This window comes from Brettanomyces bruxellensis, chromosome 6 (assembly GCF_011074885.1).
Source record: "Brettanomyces bruxellensis chromosome 6, complete sequence".
Classification (NCBI taxonomy): domain Eukaryota; kingdom Fungi; phylum Ascomycota; class Pichiomycetes; order Pichiales; family Pichiaceae; genus Brettanomyces; species Brettanomyces bruxellensis.
The window spans coordinates 276504-297122 of record NC_054687.1 but is presented as its reverse complement, the minus strand read 5'-3'; the positions used below and the strand labels follow the sequence as shown (position 1 = coordinate 297122).

The 20619-nt window shown below is 47.1% G+C and overlaps 6 protein-coding genes across 6 annotated transcripts; 3 read left to right on the top strand and 3 right to left on the bottom strand.

Moving 5' to 3' along the window:
• Window positions 1–2347: 2347 nt before the first annotated feature.
• BRETT_003579 (uncharacterized protein) lies at window positions 2348–3979 on the bottom strand (the record flags this gene model as incomplete). Its single annotated transcript, XM_041282086.1, has 1 exon — window positions 2348–3979. The coding sequence occupies one exon, from the start codon at window positions 3977–3979 to the stop codon at window positions 2348–2350; it is 1632 nt and encodes a 543-aa protein (XP_041135925.1).
• Window positions 3980–4524: 545 nt separating this feature from the next.
• Window positions 4525–5865, top strand: BRETT_003578 (uncharacterized protein; the record flags this gene model as incomplete). Its single annotated transcript, XM_041282085.1, has 1 exon — window positions 4525–5865. The coding sequence occupies one exon, from the start codon at window positions 4525–4527 to the stop codon at window positions 5863–5865; it is 1341 nt and encodes a 446-aa protein (XP_041135924.1).
• Window positions 5866–6122: 257 nt separating this feature from the next.
• Window positions 6123–7412, bottom strand: BRETT_003577 (uncharacterized protein; the record flags this gene model as incomplete). Its single annotated transcript, XM_041282084.1, has 1 exon — window positions 6123–7412. One exon carries the CDS (start codon window positions 7410–7412, stop codon window positions 6123–6125), a length of 1290 nt encoding a protein of 429 aa, XP_041135923.1.
• Window positions 7413–9322: 1910 nt separating this feature from the next.
• On the bottom strand, window positions 9323–10129 carry BRETT_003576 (uncharacterized protein; the record flags this gene model as incomplete). The annotated part of the gene is made up of 1 exon (XM_041282083.1): window positions 9323–10129. One exon carries the CDS (start codon window positions 10127–10129, stop codon window positions 9323–9325), a length of 807 nt encoding a protein of 268 aa, XP_041135922.1.
• A 1644-nt stretch (window positions 10130–11773) lies between these two features.
• BRETT_003575 (uncharacterized protein) lies at window positions 11774–13627 on the top strand (the record flags this gene model as incomplete). The annotated part of the gene is made up of 1 exon (XM_041282082.1): window positions 11774–13627. One exon carries the CDS (start codon window positions 11774–11776, stop codon window positions 13625–13627), a length of 1854 nt encoding a protein of 617 aa, XP_041135921.1.
• Window positions 13628–15866: 2239 nt separating this feature from the next.
• Window positions 15867–18878, top strand: BRETT_003574 (uncharacterized protein; the record flags this gene model as incomplete). The annotated part of the gene is made up of 1 exon (XM_041282081.1): window positions 15867–18878. One exon carries the CDS (start codon window positions 15867–15869, stop codon window positions 18876–18878), a length of 3012 nt encoding a protein of 1003 aa, XP_041135920.1.
• Between the last annotated feature and the right edge of the window lie 1741 nt (window positions 18879–20619).

The following is a 20619-nucleotide window of genomic DNA, read 5'->3' as shown; positions in this document are numbered from 1 at the left end:
CCACAATTAAACGTATAGGCACTTCTTTACAAGCATTGCTATAAAGTTTTGTATATAGGTCCTACTTGAGATTTCAGGCATCAAACAGACACATATTCCACACAGGAAAGAAATCAGGTTTCCTATTTAGGAATCCCCCTTTAGTTGAGCATGCTACTATTTTTGACCTTGCAAAATTCAATTATCATGCGATTGCAATTTTTCCTTGTATCCCGATATTGTTTTCACTTTCTCGACCCTATCTAGTCTTTTTTGCTCGGATCATGTTCGGTTGAGGTAATCTTCCCGTTTATGTCCGCGGATACAACTTTATGGGGCTGCGCTCCAACTGCGCTTCAGCGCCACCACAGGGCGCTTCGGCGCCTATCCACATTTCACGTTTTACCTGAACTAACTTCGCAAACTTACACCTACTCGTCCACTTGGTACAAAAAGAATCTCATATCCCGGCATTTGAACATACGAGTTCAATTTTTCACCCCCAGTCGGCGCAACCAAACAACCTTATTCATCTTTAAACTTAAATCTTAAAAATTCATGTAATTGTGATTTTTGATTTTTTTCGTCCTCCTTTTTTATTTTTCACTTGTCGCGCACAACGCCTGATTCACAATTGCGCTTACACTTGCTCCGGTTTCCGGCTACAGCCCGCCATATAATAGAAAAAAATACGCTTATATACGAAATCATATTTCTCCTCTATCTGAATTTACCTATTTAAATATTCGTCATATCCGTCACACGAACAATGCGGTATACATGCAAGGCTGTGCTGTGGATATATTCGTATGTATATGCAAGCAGCGGCAAAAGTAATAAGCATTGTAAAAACGAAGCTTGGAAATAACAGTACAATATAAGGTCTTATCTTGAAACCACTCTTAATCTAGCCATCGCAAACCACATATCTGCAATTTGCATCTTGGTTTTCTCACTTCCGCATATACGGCTTATCTTGTTTTGTCCCCGCCTGAGGTAATTTGTTCTCTAATTGGCCTGTTCTCTTCCATGCTTATGTACAAGAAACAATGAATCGTAGCTATGATATCGATTAGTTATGATTGTTGCGAGTGTTATCGATGCATTGTTCTAACAATGTGACCAATCGTGGTGAATATAGTCTTTTTGTCTTTGTCTTTCATCCCTATTGTGTCCATAAATACGATTTGAATTATATTGTGGTGCTGTTTGCTCATATCCACAGTTCACAAATCAGAAAATAGCGTTATCTCGGATACCTGGCGTGTCATTCTTCCTGATCTCGTGTATTCAAAAAATGTGTTGAAGGAACAAACGCAGTAAGGCCTTAGGCCGAGTTTTTTAGCGTCGTATTACAGGTTTGTTTTGCAGATCCGAATTCTGCACTGATTTTTGCTTGCTATTTGTCTAAGTAGCACTTGTATGAATTTGATGACGAGTGTTAGATATGTAGTAGCAAGGATAGCACTGGAGTCTGCTTCTGTGCTATGGCACCTTATGGTTCGCTTGGATATGATTCGAGTCAGGAAAGCAACCAAAAAGACTTGAGGCTTCTTTTTTGACATTAATATGTTATCTGACTTGTTCCTTAGCTCACAAGATTGCAATCACTTCTCCTTTACCGTAGTAATATATGCTTCAATAATACTGAAATAACATTCTGACTAATGAAAAATCCTCAACCTCATGATTCTTCAAAAATGACATTTTCGCAACTTGTCCATTTCCAAATTTCCCACCTCTTCTATTCGTTAGCTTCTCCAACTTCTCCTACTTCATCTTTTCAGCTTATCCTACCGTAGCTTCTCGATTTCTTCAGCTTCCCCTACTTTCAAATTCCTCTTTTTACTATCTCCATATTCTCATATTCTCATGTTCTCCACCTTCTTCCTATATATGCAACTTCTCCATATTCTCATATTCTCCACCCTCTCATACTATCTATCTTCTTATACCATCTCCTCCCTTTTTTCTACCTTCCACCTTTCGTCTCATTTCGCTCACTTATTACTTTAAAATGGACACTCGTTTAGTCTCGAGTGCATCTTGCTTAACATCACATGGGAAATAATCCAGGCAATTAACCAAACAGCCATTTCAAACATTCAACCACTCATTTCAAGCAACAATCCAAACAATCATCTTTTATCCCAAACATTTCAAACAATTATCCAAGTATCTATTCCGAACATTCTAACATTCATCACAGACAATTATGCAAACCATTATTCAAACAATTAAGCAAACAATTAAGCAAACAATTATTCAAACAATTATCCAAACAAATATCCAAACAAACATCTAAACAAATATCCAAACAATCATCTACACATACATTCATTTCAACATCACAAACATCCTTCACAAATCACTGCTTCAACACATCCGGTAACCGGCCAAAAGTAAGCACGCTGTCAATTCGGTCGGAGCCGGTGAGAAGCATGACGAGTCGATCGACGCCGAGTCCCCAGCCGGCGGTCGGCGGCATTCCCCACTCCATAAACTGCGTGTATCGATAATCCGGCAAGATCGACTCCTGGTCGTTGAACTGGTTCTTGTTGCGCAACTCGGCGGCAAACTTGCTGCGCTGCTTGAACGGGTTGTTCTCCTCCTCGTAGGCATTCACCACCTCCTTGCCACCAATGTAGAGCTCGAAGCGCCGGGAGTGCGCGCCAGCGCTCTTCGCGAGCGGCGATAGCGCCTCCGGCATGTTGTAGATAAAAGTTGGGATTTTTGCGCACTGCGGCTCAAGATATACTGCAGAAAGGTTATCAAGCAGCTGCGGCACCGACGCAACTTCCGGCACCGGCAGTCCCAACTTGGCATAGTATTCTAGCAAGTTCTCCTGGGAGAGGTTGTCTGGGAGCGGTGCGCCGGTCTGCGCCTCGAGCCCGCGCGCAAAGTCGATGCGGCGGAACCGCCCGCCGCACTGCGCCATGGCGCCCAAGAGGGACGCGCACTGCGGGCGGCACAAATCGGCATACGCGCCGGCGCCACCAACGAGTGCCCCACACACCTCCTTGAACAGCTGCTCGGTCAGCGCCATCAACTCCTCCAGGCTTGTGAACGTTTGGTAAAACTCGCATGTGGTAAATTCAGGATTGTGCGTCGCGTCGACGCCCTCATTGCGGAACTGCGCACCTATTTCGTATATTTTGTCAAAACCGCCGATGATCAGCCGCTTGAGCCACAATTCAGGCGCCACTCGAAGGCTCAACTTCTCGAGTTTTGATTGGTCATCTTTGCGCCTCAAATGCGCCGAGCTGGTGGTGAACGGAGTAGCGTTTGCGCCAGAGTTGCCAGCGCCGATTATTGGGGTGCGCACCTCGAGGAAGCCGCGCGCCTCGAGAAAGCGCCGGAGCGCCGAGACGATGGCGCCGCGCGCCAGGATCACGTTGCGCGAGCGCTGGTTCACGAGGTAGTCGACGACCCTGTTGCGGTTGATAAGCGCAGTATCCGCAAGCTTGGGCGGGAGCGGGTGGAGCGCAGGTGCAACCAACAGCACAGGCCGCGTCAAGCGCAAGGAAAGTTCGCCGACCCTCGTTGCCGCGGGATTTCCCACGCATAGGCACTGATCGCCTGCGCGCAGCTGCGCATGGCGCAGCGCAAACTCAGCCTTATCCAGCGCCATCGCCTTGTGATGCGCCATCAGCTGCACCCGTACACCGTCCTGTACTATATCGATAAAGTAACTTCCCTTCCCCGCCTTGCGGATACTTTTGATCTTTCCCCCCATAATGTAGCTCTCACTCTCGATTTTCCGCACATCCGGATGCGTTTTGAAGAATTCAGCATACCGCTTTCGGAACTCCGGCACACGTATTGTCCGTATATCACCAGTTCCTTCACTTAGTGCCTTTCTTGCATCCCAAATGCATGGATAATACTTACTATCCTGCTCCTCTGCACTCAATGCGGATATTTGCGTTTTGCGGCCTGAAAAATCAGAGTCATCCTCGAAGTCTGCCCCAAATCCAAGCCTGACATCTTCGCTGGACATGCTTCTGTGCTGTATATGCCGAAAAAACGGCGATTCCGACTTCCTGTGTACGTAAATGGGCCGATGAAGTCTCAAGCTTGCCGAAATCTGCATTCCAAATAGTCTCAATTCCCTCAGCATTCTGGAGCCGCAGCGTGCATTTTGCTGCATCATGGTTAGTAAACACAGCCTCTTCCACACGTAACCGCCAAAACAAATCGCCTTTTAACCTCTTTTGGCCTTGAAGTTGATGCCAGAGATGTGTTTCAGGCGTCTAAATAAGCAGCTACTAATTGGCCAAATAAGCGCTGGAAAATCGCGGGGGAAACAAAGTTACCCTGTGGTGTACGGGTGTGAGAACAGGTTAAAAAAAATGAAAGAATACAAATAAAAAAGATCAAAAAAATCAAAAACCAAAAAACCCCAAAAAAATTAATGCTACGCTCGATTTTCTGCCATACCAACACTACACAAAACACATTTAAAGCACCCCATAAAGCATAGTTTTTCCATCACGAGTACCTGGGCAGCGGATTCTGCGTGTTAGAGTGTACTTACTCAAGGAAATGAGGCAGGCGGTGCAAGCAATGGAAGCAATGCATGTTTCTAGAGGCAGAATAGTGAGAGAAGTGATTTCAAGACGATGTTTCTCAGGCAGTGCGATTCGGAGCATCGGAGACGAGTTTAAAGGGCAACCGGCAGAGCCAGAGAAGCAGGATGAGGAAGGCAGCAAGAAGGAAGACGAAAAATACGAAAGGACAAAAAAAATTGCAAGAAAGGAAGAGTTGAAAAATTCAAAAAGCAAGGATACAGAATTGATGGAAAGACTAAGAGGACAGAAAAATATTCTCGAGCAGGTGAGCGGGATGACGGTTAAGGAGTTCGAGGCTGTGCTGAATTCAACGCCGCGGCCGACATTGGGCAGGGACGAGGCGGTGCTGCGCAAATTCCGCGAGTTGCTCAAAGCGTACGTGCGCAGGGACAGTGTGCGCAGGGAGTTCAAGTCGTCTTCGGCGCTCTTGGCGCAGTTCCCGAACTTGGCGCCCACCGGCAAGGCGGAGCCGTACTCTGCGGCGGAGTTGGCCGTGCGCCAGCGCCACCATGCGGCGCTCATGGGCAATCTCGGCAGCGTCGTGCGCAGCGTCTACAAGCCGCACATGTTGATAAGCAACCCGCCCAAGCCTGCGCGGGTGTCTCTTGAGAAGATGTTGGCCTGCGGCGTTCACTTGGGCCACTCGGTTGCGCTCTGGAACCGCAAGACACAGCCGTTTTTGTATGGCGAGTACGGCGGGATTCACATCATCGACTTGAACCAGACGCTAGCGCACCTGAAGCGCGCAGCGGCTGCGGTGCGCGGGGTTGCGCAGAACGGCGGGCTCGTGTTGTTTCTCGGATTAAAAGAGGGCCAGATGCGCGCAGTCAGAGAGGCCGCGCGCAGGTGCAATGGCTACTTTGTGATTCACAAGTGGACGCCCGGAACAATCACCAATGCTCTAGAGAACCCGAAGCCGCGCCTTGAGGTCGATATGGCCGACATCCCGACAAAGCGCCAGCTTTCGGCAGACGAGGGTGCGCTAAATATCAAGCCTGATCTTATAGTGATGCTCAACCCACTGGAGTCGCAGGTGGCGGTGAAGGAAGCAAATCAGGCAAGAATTCCGACCGTCGGAATTGTGGACACGAACTGTGACCCTGGAATTGTGACATACCCGATTCCTGCGAACGACGACTCGGTGCGCTCGACCAACTTGATTTGTGGCGTGTTGGGGCGCGCAGGGGAGGCTGGTTACAAGAGGCGCTTGAGCGCCGTGCATGCGTACAAGAGTGCCTTGGGAATTCCGCTGGAGGAGCCCGTTGACGGCGACGGCGCTGCGGAGGCCGCGCAGGGTGCAGGCGCCGCCAGGTAGTCCCTGCGCAGGCGCCATCGCACCTCACCCAGCAGCTGCTCGTTTCTTTTTACATGTACATAGATGTCCGGCGGGAAAAAGAAACGAGCAGGCAAAGCATTTCGTAAAGATAAAGAAAAAAAAAAAAAAAAAAAAAAACTACTCGACGCGTAAGCATGTAGACATATTTATTATATTATATTACATACACACCAGGTCGCACGACATTAGTCATTAGGATAATTAGTTGGTAGGAAGTGCTGGCGCTGGCTGGCGCATCATTCATCCTTCTTCTGGAAGAGCTTGACCTCAGCCTCGTCACGTGCATCCTCCTTGTCCTCATCCTCCTCAGTGTACTCATCATCGGATCTGTCGTCCTTCACGACATCGAAAAAGATGTACCTAAACAGGATGCGCAAAATCAGGAAGAACCAGTAAATGTTGACGAGCTGGAGCGCAAAGATGAGCGTGAAGACGATTGGCTGGGAGATCCAGCACTTGTACTGCTGATCTGGGAAGCTCAACTCATAGGGACCCACTGTTTTGAACTCGGTGAGCACAGACCACAAGATCTTGAAGTTCAAGTAGTGGCGGGTGTAGAACCAGACGATGATGAAGCTGAGGAAGAAGGGGATGACCAAAGGAGAGTCGAGGTAGTTCAAGGTCTTGGAGAAGGCCAAGAAGAAGTCCGAAACATCCATCGTGATGTAGACTGCAAGCCCCATCCAGGTGAAGTGGAAGCGGTACGACAAACCGATCAAAAGCATCGTCACAATGTGGTGGAAGATCAACTCCTTGAAGTCCTTGCGGGGCTTCTCCAAGCGGAGCATCAACACGACCGACTGCTGAGACCAGAAACCGGCCTGGAAGAGGTAGTAGAACTTGAAGAGCCAGAAGTGGCTCTTGTGCGGGTAGTTGAGGTAGAATTGCCGCGTGTTGAAGTACCACATCGGTGTTTTCCACATGATGTAGAGCCCCAACGGACTCGTGATCCCGTAGTACACGATCGAGTACGCCTGCTCCATGAATCTCTGCTTCTTGCCGCGTTTTTTCAGCCCAAACGACTCCGCAAGGGGTTTGAGTAACACCTGCATCACAAACTCCCGGAAAAACGTGAAGAACACCATCATGTGTGACACGAACACCAAGTCCTTCCAGCCCTTGCCGTACATCGTGGGTGCCGTGCCCGGGATCGCGTACGAGAGGTTGAAAAACGGATAGAGTGGGTTACTGTCTGTATAATTGTTCGAGAGCACATATATCAATCTCAACGCACCCAAAATCAAAAGCGGCGGAAGCCACGTGTGCCGCACACTCAGGATCCGCAGCGATACCCACAGCTTTGACAGCACATCGCGGTCTGTCGCCTCATTCGATGTCATCTTGTTGAGATCGTGTGCCTGCTCATCAATCGTCTTTCTTGATGGAATTGAGTGGAGTGCACGCACTGACGTGTCTCCCAATTCAAATTTTCCCACTGACGAGTGTCTCCGGCGGCCCGTCAACGGTGCCGTAAGATGGTAGTGTGCGTTAGCAGCTCCTGTAGATGGAAATTTCGTGTTTGCCATACTTCAGCCTGCAGTTTAGTCTTTTTAGCTCTGCTTAATGCACGTTTTGCCCTTTTTAGTCGCTTTTTTTTTGGTTTAAACGTCTATATACCGCCTGCGTGTGCGCTTTTCTTCGCTATACTGATGCCTTATTGCCCTTTTTCTGCTGGATTTCGTCCTCTCTGTAAAATTTCTGGCTTCAACTGTGCAATCTCTCAACACGCTGAAAAATCAACCGGAAGTGACGGAACAACGCAAAATGCTTCGGGATATTGTGCTGCCTATGTGGAAATCTCAATTTGCAATTGCGAACAGTTCGACAAAAAGCTAATATGTGGATAAACACAACGGAAATCTTGGTTATTACGAGATTAAAAGGCGAGGACCCACTCAATCGGCCATCAAAGGTCTGTTTGCAGTTATGCATATATATAAGTAAAAAAAAAAATTAGTAATTAAAAAAACCTAACAGAACAAAGAAAAAGAAAAGATGCCTGCACCAGTAAAGTGTAAGGAGGAAAAAAAAAAACCTTCGAAATCGCGAATTTTCATACCGGACAATACAAAAGCAACCGAATACGTAAACAAAAAACAAGGAAATGGAGAAACGAAATAGCCGAGGGAAAAGTGAAGGGAGCAATTCGAGGGTGCGCCGGCCAGCTAGCTTTGTGTTTATTCCCGAAACCTGACCGAGTGCCGCCGGCGCCAGATCTGGCCGAGGGGCGGGCGCATGGGGTGTGCGCCAGGGTTGGGGCTGCGGGTGCAACATCGTGTGATGGCCCGGAGAATACGGCGGGCCGCAGGCGAGACACCAGGTGGGGCCGCCGGCCTGCGCACCCCCTATAGCGCTGGCGCAAGGTAGCCCTCGGCACCAAAAAAGAATAAGTGTGTCTGCGGGTATATCCTTAATTTCCGAACACATTCGCGGATGAATGATCTTTTCTGCAAGAACAAGATGTGTACATTCAAGGTTAGGCTACCAAAGATGGAAATGCAGAATCCCGACATCCTGAAGATCCGTTTATCCTAATCGGGTAATCTGCGATTTTTGGCTTCGGTGAGGGAGATAAATGGAATCAGCTCGAAAAAATCGCAAAACGTAAATAAGCAGAATGAAAAAAGGAGAAAAAAGTTGCGCGTCTGTGACCAAAATATTATTTAGCTTTATGTCTTAATAAGCAGCTTTAAGCTTCAATCAGGTTCGGTCGGTTATTAGCTTTAATCAGCTTTAATCAGCTTTAATCAGCTTTGTTATACTTTGATCAACTTAAATCGGCTTAGATCGGCTTAGATCGGCTCAGCTTTGATCAGCTTTGATCAACTTAAGTCGGCTTCAAATGGCATCACCCGTTCTCCCCACGCCTTTTTCCCCAGGTTACTTTTCAAAGCCTATACTTCTAGAGATTCGTAAATAGTCCTTTTTACTCTTTATGCCATTTCGTATCTTTTGTTGTCCTTGTTTGCCATATTCGCTTTCCACGTTTGACATCCACATTTTATGTATTATTTGTATGTAGTATTGAATGTAACATCGTATGTAACGTTTATATGTACTATTGAATGCACCATTATATGTACTATTGAATGCACCATTATATGTACTATTGTATGCACCTATATGTACTATTGTATGCACCTATATGTACAATTTGTATATCTTACATCTACTTATAATAACAAATGGCAGAGATCAGCACATCACAATATGCTTTCCATCTTGATTCTTTTATCCAACATCACCATCTCTTATCTTACACTCATCTTTATCTAATATAACCATTTCCCTTCTTACTTCACCTTCTTCCCTTTTACCTCTACACATTCGATGTTTCAAACGATTCGAAGCCCGACATCACAATTATTTCTTTATTTTTTGTTATTCATTCTCTTTATTCATCCCACACAAGACCGCAGCCGCATCCTTGCACCAATCATATGATGCTCTCCATCTCTCTAGCGTAACCCAACGCATTCTTGATGATGAGTTTTTCATCTGTAATCTCCTCCTCGAGCACTTTCTGCTTTTTGGCAAAGTACACAGTTCCATTGTGAAGCGTCCAGCCAAATTCTGTGATGAAACTGTTGGCCTCCTCGTTGGACTTGAGGAAAAGAAGCATCTTCAAATTTTCAAGTGGAAGATTCTTGTAGGCTGACTGAAGACTTTCGGCGATGTTTAACTGGATAGAACTCAAAAGATCCGACTCGAAAAAGTTGAACTCCTTGCATGGGAACTTGTGCTTCAAAGAAAGGGCCTCATACACTTTGTTAAAGTCGCCATCGATGATCCATTTCTCAAATTTGATCGGCACCTGTAGAAATTCGTCTTTCTCCATCTCATCGACCGACTGTCCAAAGTTCTGGAACTTTTCAAGTTCAACATGAAAAGAGGCAAGCCCGTCCTGTGTCAATAAAAGCAAGAGGTAAAGACTAAGGAGCTTGTTTCTGTTTGCAGATGTAGGGATGACCTCCTCGGGTAAGTTGTAGAAAGGCTTGAGTAAAGTTATGTAATTGGAGAATTCGGATGCATTCTTCGTGTTTATCGATGCCAAAGCGCCGATCTCGAGGATCGATCTCGTGATCACCATGTCATTTGGATTAATGCGTGCGTCTATAGTTGGCACTAAAAGCCCATTCTTCACTAATTCCACTCTAATCGGTGTAAGCAGCTTCACACATGTTTGGTACTCGTTTTGCTTAAAATGGGCTGTTAATTCCGTAGTGAGTTTCTCCAACGACATTGTATGTGGTTTCAGTTCGTTTAATTATGCGCCTGACTATTTTATTCTTTACGCAAATTGTATTTTGCTGTATGGTTTCGTTAGTTTTGGCAGATCTAGCTGGGGCTGAAGAGATTCACGAAGCTATATTTTTGCCACAAGAGAGTGACGGCAAAAAAAAACGAAAAATATAAAATTCAAAACGCAGTCACGTCTATCGACCCGCAGCTTGCGTCGACGCGTCGGCGTCGGCGACTCGATTCAATCAACTCGCTACGCAATTGCACGTGCATCAATTTCGAACAACGGAAAAAATTTAGGCAGTTAACTCCGGTGAGGGGCAAGTGTGAAGCTGAAATGCGCATGACCCCTGCGCTGCAGAGAACAGGAAGCGCACGCTGCAACGGTCCTACTTGCGCTTTACAACTTGCCGACCCTGCTGCGCTCACCATCTCAAGCAGAATCTCGTGCTTTTTCTTCAATTGCCAAGAAAGGCCAAGCACAAACTGCATTAAAGCCGCCCTTTGTACTCGTGTGCCAAATGTGGAGCCATTTTAGATTTTTGCTTCAGTTTTATGGATACTTTTTTTTCAATATCCAGTACTCTATGTAATTATGGATGGGATGAGCCTCCGCTGCCGGCATTGGCTTAGGAATATGGGCATTGAACTGAAATTGTGCTTTTTTCAACATCAAAAAGCCACATGCTGATTAGTGCACCCGCGCGAGTCCCTTCGTCCCCTCCCTCCTTTTCTCCTCCCCTCAAAACGAATTATGTGCCTCAGTTCGGCAAACTCGCTGATTCCATTATTCTCAGATAACTCAACCACATTTTTTCCATTGTTGTCGCTCTTGTTTGTTGTCGTAGTTTTTCCCTGGCTATCTTTTCCCCACTACCGGGCATGACGACTTTTCCCGCGGTGTCGTATTTGCTATTTTTTTTTCCCCTTCTCCGTCTTCCTTGGTGCTGTAAGGTCTCTCTGTCATTTTTTTTTTTATCTAGTATCATCGTTCTCCAGTTCCTTTTCCTTGGATTTCCCTTTGACTTCTATTTTCTTTTCCCTTTCATTTCATTTTCTGCGAATTCCAGAACTCAGTTTTATTTTTTGTTCTGCATAGTTGAAATTAATTATTATCTCCACCATACAATCATTGGCACCTCTCAATTTCTCACTTCCTTCATCAGTGTTTCTTGTCCTCACCATCTCATCACAGCCCTACCAATTACCATACTGTTTAAAGCCAGCAGCCAAGCAGTCAGTCTATAGCAGGCATACGAGTAACATATACACAGATAAGTGGTTTAAGGGAGAATACGGCGATATACAAATAGAAACAAGCAACCTGGGGGTAAAACTGCACAAGTGCAAATACGCAAATACCAGATAAGCCGATAAGCAAGTACATCAGTGTATATAACACAAATACGCTGATACAGCACTCAAGTATACATAATATATTAGTATACAAATACAAGCACACCGATACATTAGTATACAAATACAGGCATATAGTACAGAAGTATACAAATACAAGCACATAGTACAAAAGTATAAAAATACGCAAATATATTACAGTATACAACAAGCAATAAAGTATACACGAGTCACGTCAGCCTTCACATAGACTTTTTGAAATCGCCCGTTTGAATCCCCACATATTAAAATGCCGTATTTCAACTGGCGAAAATCGTCTGCCGGTTCTCAAAAAGGGTCGTCGGCACCACCAGAATCAACCTCTAATGGGCAACCGTCTGCGAGCGTGATTATTTCATCTTCGAAAAGCGGAAATTCTGCGGACGCAAGTCCGGAGGAAATATCCCACTCGCACAGCCCGACCCGGATGTTTTCCATGTTTCATTTTAGCCGACACAAGTCGAGCGGCAGCGCGGCCGGCGGCAAGGCGGGTATGCGCAGCGATCAGCGCGAGGATATAGGCGCAGAGCGTGAGGAGGTAGGTGCAGAGCCCGGGGAGATAAGCGCAAAGCATGAGGAGAGAGGCGGTCCCCTCGACACCTCGGACTGCATTGATGGAAGTGCGGAGTCTGGGTCTGTTGACTCGGAGAAAGAGGAGGAGGGTGCGCTGGGTGATCCGTTGGCGGTTCCGCCTGCAGCAAGCCGCGCTGAGCGTACTGAGCATGCCGAGCGCAGCCAGCGCGATGCGCACGATGCGCCCGACACACAGCGTCATTCGTCGCGCAAGCACAAATGGAAGTATCACAAGAAACTTCAGGAGGCAAAGGGAGAGTACTTTGATTTTCAGCCGGTGCAGCGCGACGCATGGTGGCAGCACGATGGCGCTGCGCCAGCAAACAGGCGGCTGTCGAACAGCTGGTCGCCGAATAAGCCGGCGGCGGCGCGTGCGCGCGCAGGGTGTGCGCCATTGCGGCGGTCATCTGCATTTGAACCAGCGCACTCGTCGCTTATCTCGATTCCCGCACCATCCAGGCGCAGCCAGTGTGGCGCGCCAACCCCTGGCGCACTGCCGCGCTCCGCATCATGCCGAGGCTTCCACCCCGCATCCCAAAGAAGATCGTCCTCGTTGCGCATCCAGGCGCCACATCTTATAACTGAAGATTTCACGTCGCCCGTTTTGGACTCGACAGTCGAATTAATAACAAACCAAAATCTAAACGACGTCGATGTTGTGCAATTGGGCTTCCGCAGCCCCTCGTCCGCATTCATGCGCTCTGTTGGGCGCAGGCGTAGTACACAGTCATCTGCGGGAACCGCCGGCGCTGCGGATATTACGGGGACGTCGGTGTCGCCTATATCGGTACAGTTGGCGCCAGCGCCGGTGCAGGCAGCGCAGCAAGTGGCACCAGTTGGCTCCGCCGGCTCTAACATGTCCGGAGAATCGTTCTCCGGGGCGATCGACTCTGGCCGCAAAAGCATCAGTTTCTACTCTTATTCCGATCTTGTGAACTTTGAGAAAAGCTCAAAGCTCTCACGCGACCTTGTGATGTCGCCCGCAACAGCGGCATCGTCCTCGGTGTCGACCGGCGGCGTTTCGGAGTTAAGCGCAGGGGGCAGTGCGGGTGCGGGAGGAAGCGCTGGCGCTGGCGCGTCCATTCTCGTGCGCCCCGGCCTCTCCCCAGACGGCAAGATTCGTGCCGTCGGCATGGCCGGCGCAGTTTCAAGCTCTCTCGGTGCCATCTCCCCGCCCTCCACCACAGATGACAATTGCGATTTGTTCTCCCTTTCGTCGGAGCCCGAGGATAATGTGAATTCGATGTCTTCCAACGGTAACGAGGCAACAGACATTATTTCGGACTGGGTTCCCTGCGGAAAGCGCACAAGGGACCAGGCAGCCGTCGGCACGCCGTTGGAAACATGCTTTTCGCGTGGTGCTAATCTGGAGAGCGGTGGACTTGATGCGGTTCTCTGCGGGGAGCGCAAAGACTCAGAAAGTGCCGAGGAAACTAATTTGGAGCGCAATGAGGCGGTGAACGTTTGTTCAGCCAAGGATTTGCTTCAACAGCGCTCCAGAGAGCTACATAATAGTTTTGGTGGCAATTAGTGTGTGATCATGCTTTCTATCTTTGTTATTGATCTTTGTTTTTGCTTTGTTTTTGCTTCATTTTTGCTTTGTTTTTGCTTCATTTTTGCTTTGTTTTTGCTTCATTTTTGCTTCATTTTTGCTTCATTTTTGTGTTGTTTTTGCTTCGTTTCTTTCTTTCTTTCTTACATTCGCTAGGATCGGTTTATTCCATCACTTCTTGTCTCGCTCTTTACTCTATTTATTCATCGTTTGCTGTACTAATATCATCTGTGACTGCTCTTGATCACTTATGCTTTTCTTGGGGCGTAGATTCTTTTCTGTTATTTAAACTATGCCAATATTGAAATCACTCAAGGTCATTCGAAGTCACTTCAGGTCTCTCAATATCACTCAGCATCACTCAATATCCCTCAATATCGCCAGATACCCTCATTACCAAAGCTCAATATTATATATCAATATCTAAACTTTTGTAATAGATCCGCCGATTTAAAAGTTTACACACCACCTTATCCTATATCCATAAAACTTGCACCTTACAGGATTACTGTTGCTCAAAAACAATTTACAATGCCATCTTCTGCCAGTCAACTTTATTCCAACTTTGATTTAAGCAGTGCTCTTGAAATTTACACTCATTGCGTACCTATTTAATGCATTAACTACGAAACTTATTCCGGATGAGCCTTGAAATCTGCCACTTAAAATATTAATTAATCTCATGGTACCAATCATGAATGTATTCAACATGGAACCCTATAAATACAATATTGCCAATATCATTGTTCTTAATTGGTCGTGGAATATACTGCAAGCAACAGGATAATTTTGTCTTCATTTTTAAAAGTTTTTATTTTTCCATAGATTCAACTTAGGAAACTTTGTCTGTTTAGACTGGTTACGATATGATTGCTGGATGAGAAAAGAAGTAGCCTGATTTTGATCAATCCTTCGAATGAAAACTGCGGCGCTAATTGGCATGTTCGCGAAAGTTTGTTTCCAAGGATAGTTTATCTCGAATAGGAAGGAGTAGCTTCGCAGAGACAACTTTGTTGGAATATTTCACTGACGGCAGAATATCACAATGACTATAATTAATTATTACAATACCTCACTAATTTTCTTCATTTTTAAAACATTCATTGGCATACGATGTCTTGTCGTGGTATAAATTTCGTGTTTGAGCTTTTGTCAACCTTTAGACAACAATATGTTGGAAAAATAGAACTGATCTTATTTTAGACGGTGGAGCTGAGATAAGGCGTCTAAAAACTAGAGGCGAGAATTTACTCCTGTTCCAAAAGTAGAAAAGCTGTCATTAACACTTCACTGTAATTTCATTAGATAACAAGATATGAACTGTCAACGAGAGACAACTATTGATCTTCATCAAATATGTTGAAATTACGTGTAAATCCGAGAAAATGATAGAAAAACATTTCGGTTGGTATGTATTTGTATCCTACATTTTCACGTATATTAATCATTCTCGAGTACCTAACCTTACTTCGTGATTATCGTGGTCTGTCTCTCATTAGGGGCATTTTCGTTTTGGTAGAAATATGTACCTTTATTTTTATTTACCTACGCTATCCCTTTGATCGTACTGCATAACTTTTTTTACATCTTTTGCTTTTGATTTCTATTTTACTTTTACATCTTTTCTTCTCTTATTCCATTACACTTTCTTTTCATCCCTTACTCCCTTGATCAAATTAACCATGATATAACGCATTCTGCTCCCTCTATACTACAAACTCTCCTTGTCTTGCTTTTTGCCCTACTTATTCTATTTCATTTATGCTGTACTGTTTTATTTGTTTGCCTCGATAGGCTTTTGTGCTACAAGTTTTGTGTTTTAAAGATAGGTGACTTGTAAAAAGGTTGTTTCTGAACGGTCAAAAAGTTTACCTATTCTTGTTTTCAATTCAAAATTCTCTCTCCTACTTATTTACTTAGTACCCAATTTGTATTTTCTAATCCTCATTTTTTTTTTCTCCCCTGATCCCTTTTCCACAACTATATAAGACCCACCCATTTCCCGGTTTCTTTCCTAGTCCCTTTCCTAGTCCCTTTCCTAGTCCCTTTCCTGTTTCGGAATTTTCTAGCCTGTGTAAGGGTTTGCATTGGCAATTTTTTTTTTTTTTTTTTTTTTTTTCACTCCCATTCATTCACCTACTTCCTCACCTTTCAATACGCAGAACATGCTCCATCTTTCCGTTGCCAGCAGGGAGATCAGTTAGATCAATCCGCATACATGGGAATTATGACTATTTCACATGATTATAATGCAAAAGAGGACGTTTCGGCGGCGCAGATGAGCACCTCCGGGCATGAGGACGAAATGCAAAGCAGTGCAAGCGTATCAGGCACATTTGAAACATCGTCGTTTGCACAATCGGAGCCATCGACTATGGCCCCCACGGTGCGAGCCGATTTGCACGATATCGCACTCCCTGCATACGCATGTGCGTATTGTGGTTGCAGCTCGCCCCAGAGCGTGATCCAGTGCACGGTGTGCAAGAGGTGGTTCTGCAACGGGCAGAACGGTGCAAGGGGGTCGCACATCGTGATCCACATGACGATGAGCCACCATAACAGCTTGGCGTTGCACCCGGAGTCGGAGATGGGCGACACGCCTTTAGAGTGCTACAAGTGCGGGAACAAAAACGTGTTTTCGCTGGGCTTCGTGGCAGCCAAGGAGGAGTCGGTCGTGGTGCTCTTGTGCCGTCTGCCGTGCGCGCAGACGAAGCAGAACCCGGAGTGGGACATGGAGCACTGGCAGCCGCTCATTGAGGGGCGGCACTTGTTGCCATGGCTTGCACGGCCTCCCCAGGACGACGAGATGGTGTCCGGGGTTCCCGGGATGAAGCAGATCTCGGACCTGGAGGCCATGTGGCGTGAGAGCGGGCAGCAGGCGGCTTCAGACGGCCGGAAGATTGGAAGTGTGGATGAATCTGGCGTCGAGGACGCCGGAGGGGATGCTGTGGAGGCACTGGAACCAGTGCAGTTGGTGTACAAGGACGGGTTCGAGTACCAGCGGACGTTCGGCCCGTTGGTGGAGGCGGAGGCGAACTACTTCCACCGAGTGAAGGAGTCGAAGATCTTGAAAGAGATCAAGGTGCGGTGGTCTGTGGGCGTGAACAAGAAGAAGATGGCGTCGTTCATTTTGCCGTCGTACGAGTTCGCGGAGTTCAAGATGGCGGTTGGCGACGAGATCCGGCTGTCGCACGAGGCCGTGCCAGAATTGGACGCCTGGCAGGACTCCGGGTACGTGGTGCGTCTGCCCGGCCCGTCGACGGAGGAGCTGACGGTGCAGATGCGGTCGAAAGACGCGCCGATGCACGTGCAGCAGGGGTTCTCAGCCGAGCTCGTGTGGAAGAGCGTGCCGTACGACCGGATGCAGGAGGCATTGAAGCGGTTCGCGTTGGACCAGAAGTCTGTGTCCAAGTATCTTTACTACAAGTTGCTTGGTAAGGATCAGCCCGCCGAGACTTTTGATGTGGAGTTGCCCGCGCGTCTTTCGGTGAGCAAGGAGCTGGAGTTGAATGCCTCGCAGCTGAATGCCGTGCAGACGGCCTTGCGAAACCCGCTCACGCTCATCCAGGGGCCTCCTGGTACGGGAAAGACGGTTACGTCTGCCACGATAGTGTATCAGTTGTGTCGGATGCGGCGGAGTGGTAAGGCTAAGGGTAAGGCTAAGGATAAGGCCAAGGATAAGGGGGGGAAGGATAAAGGTAGCACACGCAAACCTCCCCCGGTGCTCGTGTGTGCACCGTCAAACGTGGCTGTGGACCACTTGACGTTGCAGCTTGCACGGCTCGGGCTCCGCGTGGTGCGTGTGGCGGCACGCGGGTGGACGTGCGACCAGGAGGAGGTGGAGAAGTGTAGTTTGGACAGCGTGGTGGCGCGGACGGCAGGCGGGCGGCTCCGGAGGCTGCTGCGCCGGCGGGAGGAGACCGGGGAGCTTTCGGAGCAGGAGTACCGGGAGTACACGTCGCTGGTGAGGGCCCGGGAGGCGGCGGTGGTGACACGGGCAGAGGTGGTGTGCTGCACTTGCGTGACGGCGGGCAGCGGGCAGCTACCGGGCCACTGGGCGGCGTGCACGGTGTTGATCGACGAGAGTACGCAGGCGACGGAGCCGGAGTGCCTGATCCCGATCGCCCGGGGCGCCCGGCAGGTGATCCTGGTGGGAGACCACCAGCAGCTCGGTCCCGTGATCGGCGACCCCCGGGTTCGCAGCCTGGGTCTGGGCCAGTCACTTTTCGAGCGGCTGATCTTGCTTGGCAACACCCCGGTCCGCTTGGAGGTCCAGTACCGCATGCACCCGGGGCTTGCGGAATTCTCGTCAAACGTGTTTTACGAGGGCTCCTTGCACAACGGCGTGTCCGCTTCGCAGCGCTCCGGGGCTGCTTCCGGGTTCCCCTGGCCTATCTCCGGTTCCCCACTCATGTTTTGGGCCTGCTTCGGCCCAGAGGAGCTCTCATCCTCCGGCGTGTCCTACTTGAATCGCACAGAGGCCACAAACTGCTTCAAAATCGTCTCGCGAATGTTTTCTGCCGGCGTGTCCCCCGAGCAGATTGGCATTGTGACACCCTACGAGGGTCAGCGTCACTTCATCTCCTCGTACATGCTGCTTAATGCCTCCCCGGACATCACCGACGCCCTCCAGCACGTCGAGGTGGTCTCCGTGGACGCGTTCCAGGGCCGCGAGAAGGACTTCATCATCTTCTCGTGCGTCCGATCCAACGACTTCCACCAGCTCGGCTTTCTCCGCGACCCCCGCCGGCTCAACGTCGCCTTGACCCGTGCCCGTTATGGCCTCATCATCCTCGGCAACCCCATCACACTCTCCCGCGACCGCTTGTGGGCTTCGCTCCTCCACTACTACCGGGATCGAGGCTGCCTTGTCGAGGGGCAGCTTGGCCGCATGCGTGTGTGCTCCGTGCGGCTTGGGGCCCCAGCCTATGCCCGGCCCAGCCCACGTGCCCAGATGTACCAGAAATCCAACTACCGCGAGTCCGATACCGCTACTTTGGTTTCTTGCGATGCCTCTGTTCTGGGAGGCCAGGAAAACAACCCCTGGCCAACCATCGACCAGGCTGAGCACTATTCTTACGCCCGGAAGGGCAATTATGGTGACCAGGAGCAAGATTCCGATGACCAGGAGCAAGATTATGGTGATCAGGAGCAAGATTCTGATGATCGGGCCTCCCGAAGTGTCATCGAGAGCTTCACCAACAAGTTTGCCAGCGAGTTTACTTTTTGAGCTGCTTTTGTATTCAGTAGCTGTCACTGCTAGATGTTGGCGTTTTAAGTACACTAACACTAGTTACTTTTGTAAATGTTATACATATAATTGGAGTCTTCGTTTAATAGCTGTCAAGACTGGATGGTATGTTGGTGCTTTTGTATTTAGTAGCTGTCAATACTAGATGTTATAGATGCTATAGATGTTATGAAGGTGTCTTAAGTATACTAATTACGTTTCCACATACTATACATAGCATTGAAGTCTTTGTTTAGTAGCTGTGCTAAAATTAGATAGTATAGATGACATTGTATCCAAATAGCAAGTGTTACTACATCTGGCCATTAACATATCTAATTGGCTGTAGATGTTACGTTAGCGTTTTATGTGTGCTAGTTAAATCCCTAGACTATATGCTATAGACGACTTGTTGGTGTTTCAAGTATACTAATTATACTCCTACATGCTATACATAGCATTGGGGTCTTTGTATTTAGTATATGCGCTAAGCTAGATGTTATCTTGGTGTTATAATAAACTAGCAAGTGCTACTTACTACTTTTGGCCATTAACATATCTAATTGGCTATAGATGATATATTGGTGTTTTGAGCGCGCTAGTTTGTCCCTAAACTATATACTATAGATGACATGTTGGCATCATAAATATACTGGCTGTCATTTCTAAATTACGTGCTAGATATTAATGCTGGTGCTTCGTATTTAGTATATGTGCTAAGGTAGATGTTATAGATGATATATTTGTTAACATAAAACGATCACTTACTGTGCCTAAACTACATCCTATGAATGACATTGTTGCTTGCTTGTTACCATGCTTAAGCATTCTATAGATGACATTGCTGGTTTTTTGTAGTTGTGTTTAGCTAGATGTCTCTATTTTCTGATGAATTGCCCGGTATTACTCTCTCACATATTACTCTCGCTCAATATTGCTATCTCACTTAGTATACTCTTACTTGGTATTACTATCTCGCTTGGTATAATATCTTAGCACTATACCTTGATACTATTGTTACTCTTAATGTATATTTCAATACTTCCCCTCCCTAAATTCTGTGCCGTTCTACCTCATAATTTATTAACCATGTAATCATCTAAGAGCTGCATATTACTGTTGTGCTTTACACAACCATCTATTTTCTGATAATACCACGTTACGACCTCCACATCAAGTACTCAGTATATATCACTATATTCTCCGTCCCGCTGCCTAACTCTACCATTTATCTCTTTTCGCTTATCCCATGCTGATCTTATTGAACAATGCTTCCAGGGATAAAGCAAGGCGGTGTAGCACTTTAGATACACCAATCCACTACACTTGGTATGATTCGATGCATTCATACACCAGGAGCATTTTCCGTTATTGTTCAGCTTTGTGCGTTCAGCATTTTCCGTTATCCAGGTTGTTCCATTCCTAAATTCTCAAAATTGGAAAAGAAATAAGTAAACACCATATGGATATCCAGACAGTGACATCATCCAATTGTCCTGACTGCACTACTACTACCATGTTAGTATGATCTTACTTTTCATATTAAGTTATACACTTTGCACTTTTCCGTTCATTGTGTCTCTTACATACTCATTATCACATTACTAATCATTCACCTCTACTTCGCATAATCCAACAATCGCATAGCTACTCGATTCTCGACCTTTAAACCTCAAATATAAAACACGTAAGCAACTTTAGTCAACACGACATTGTTAAACTGACCGGGTAATGGAGCTAC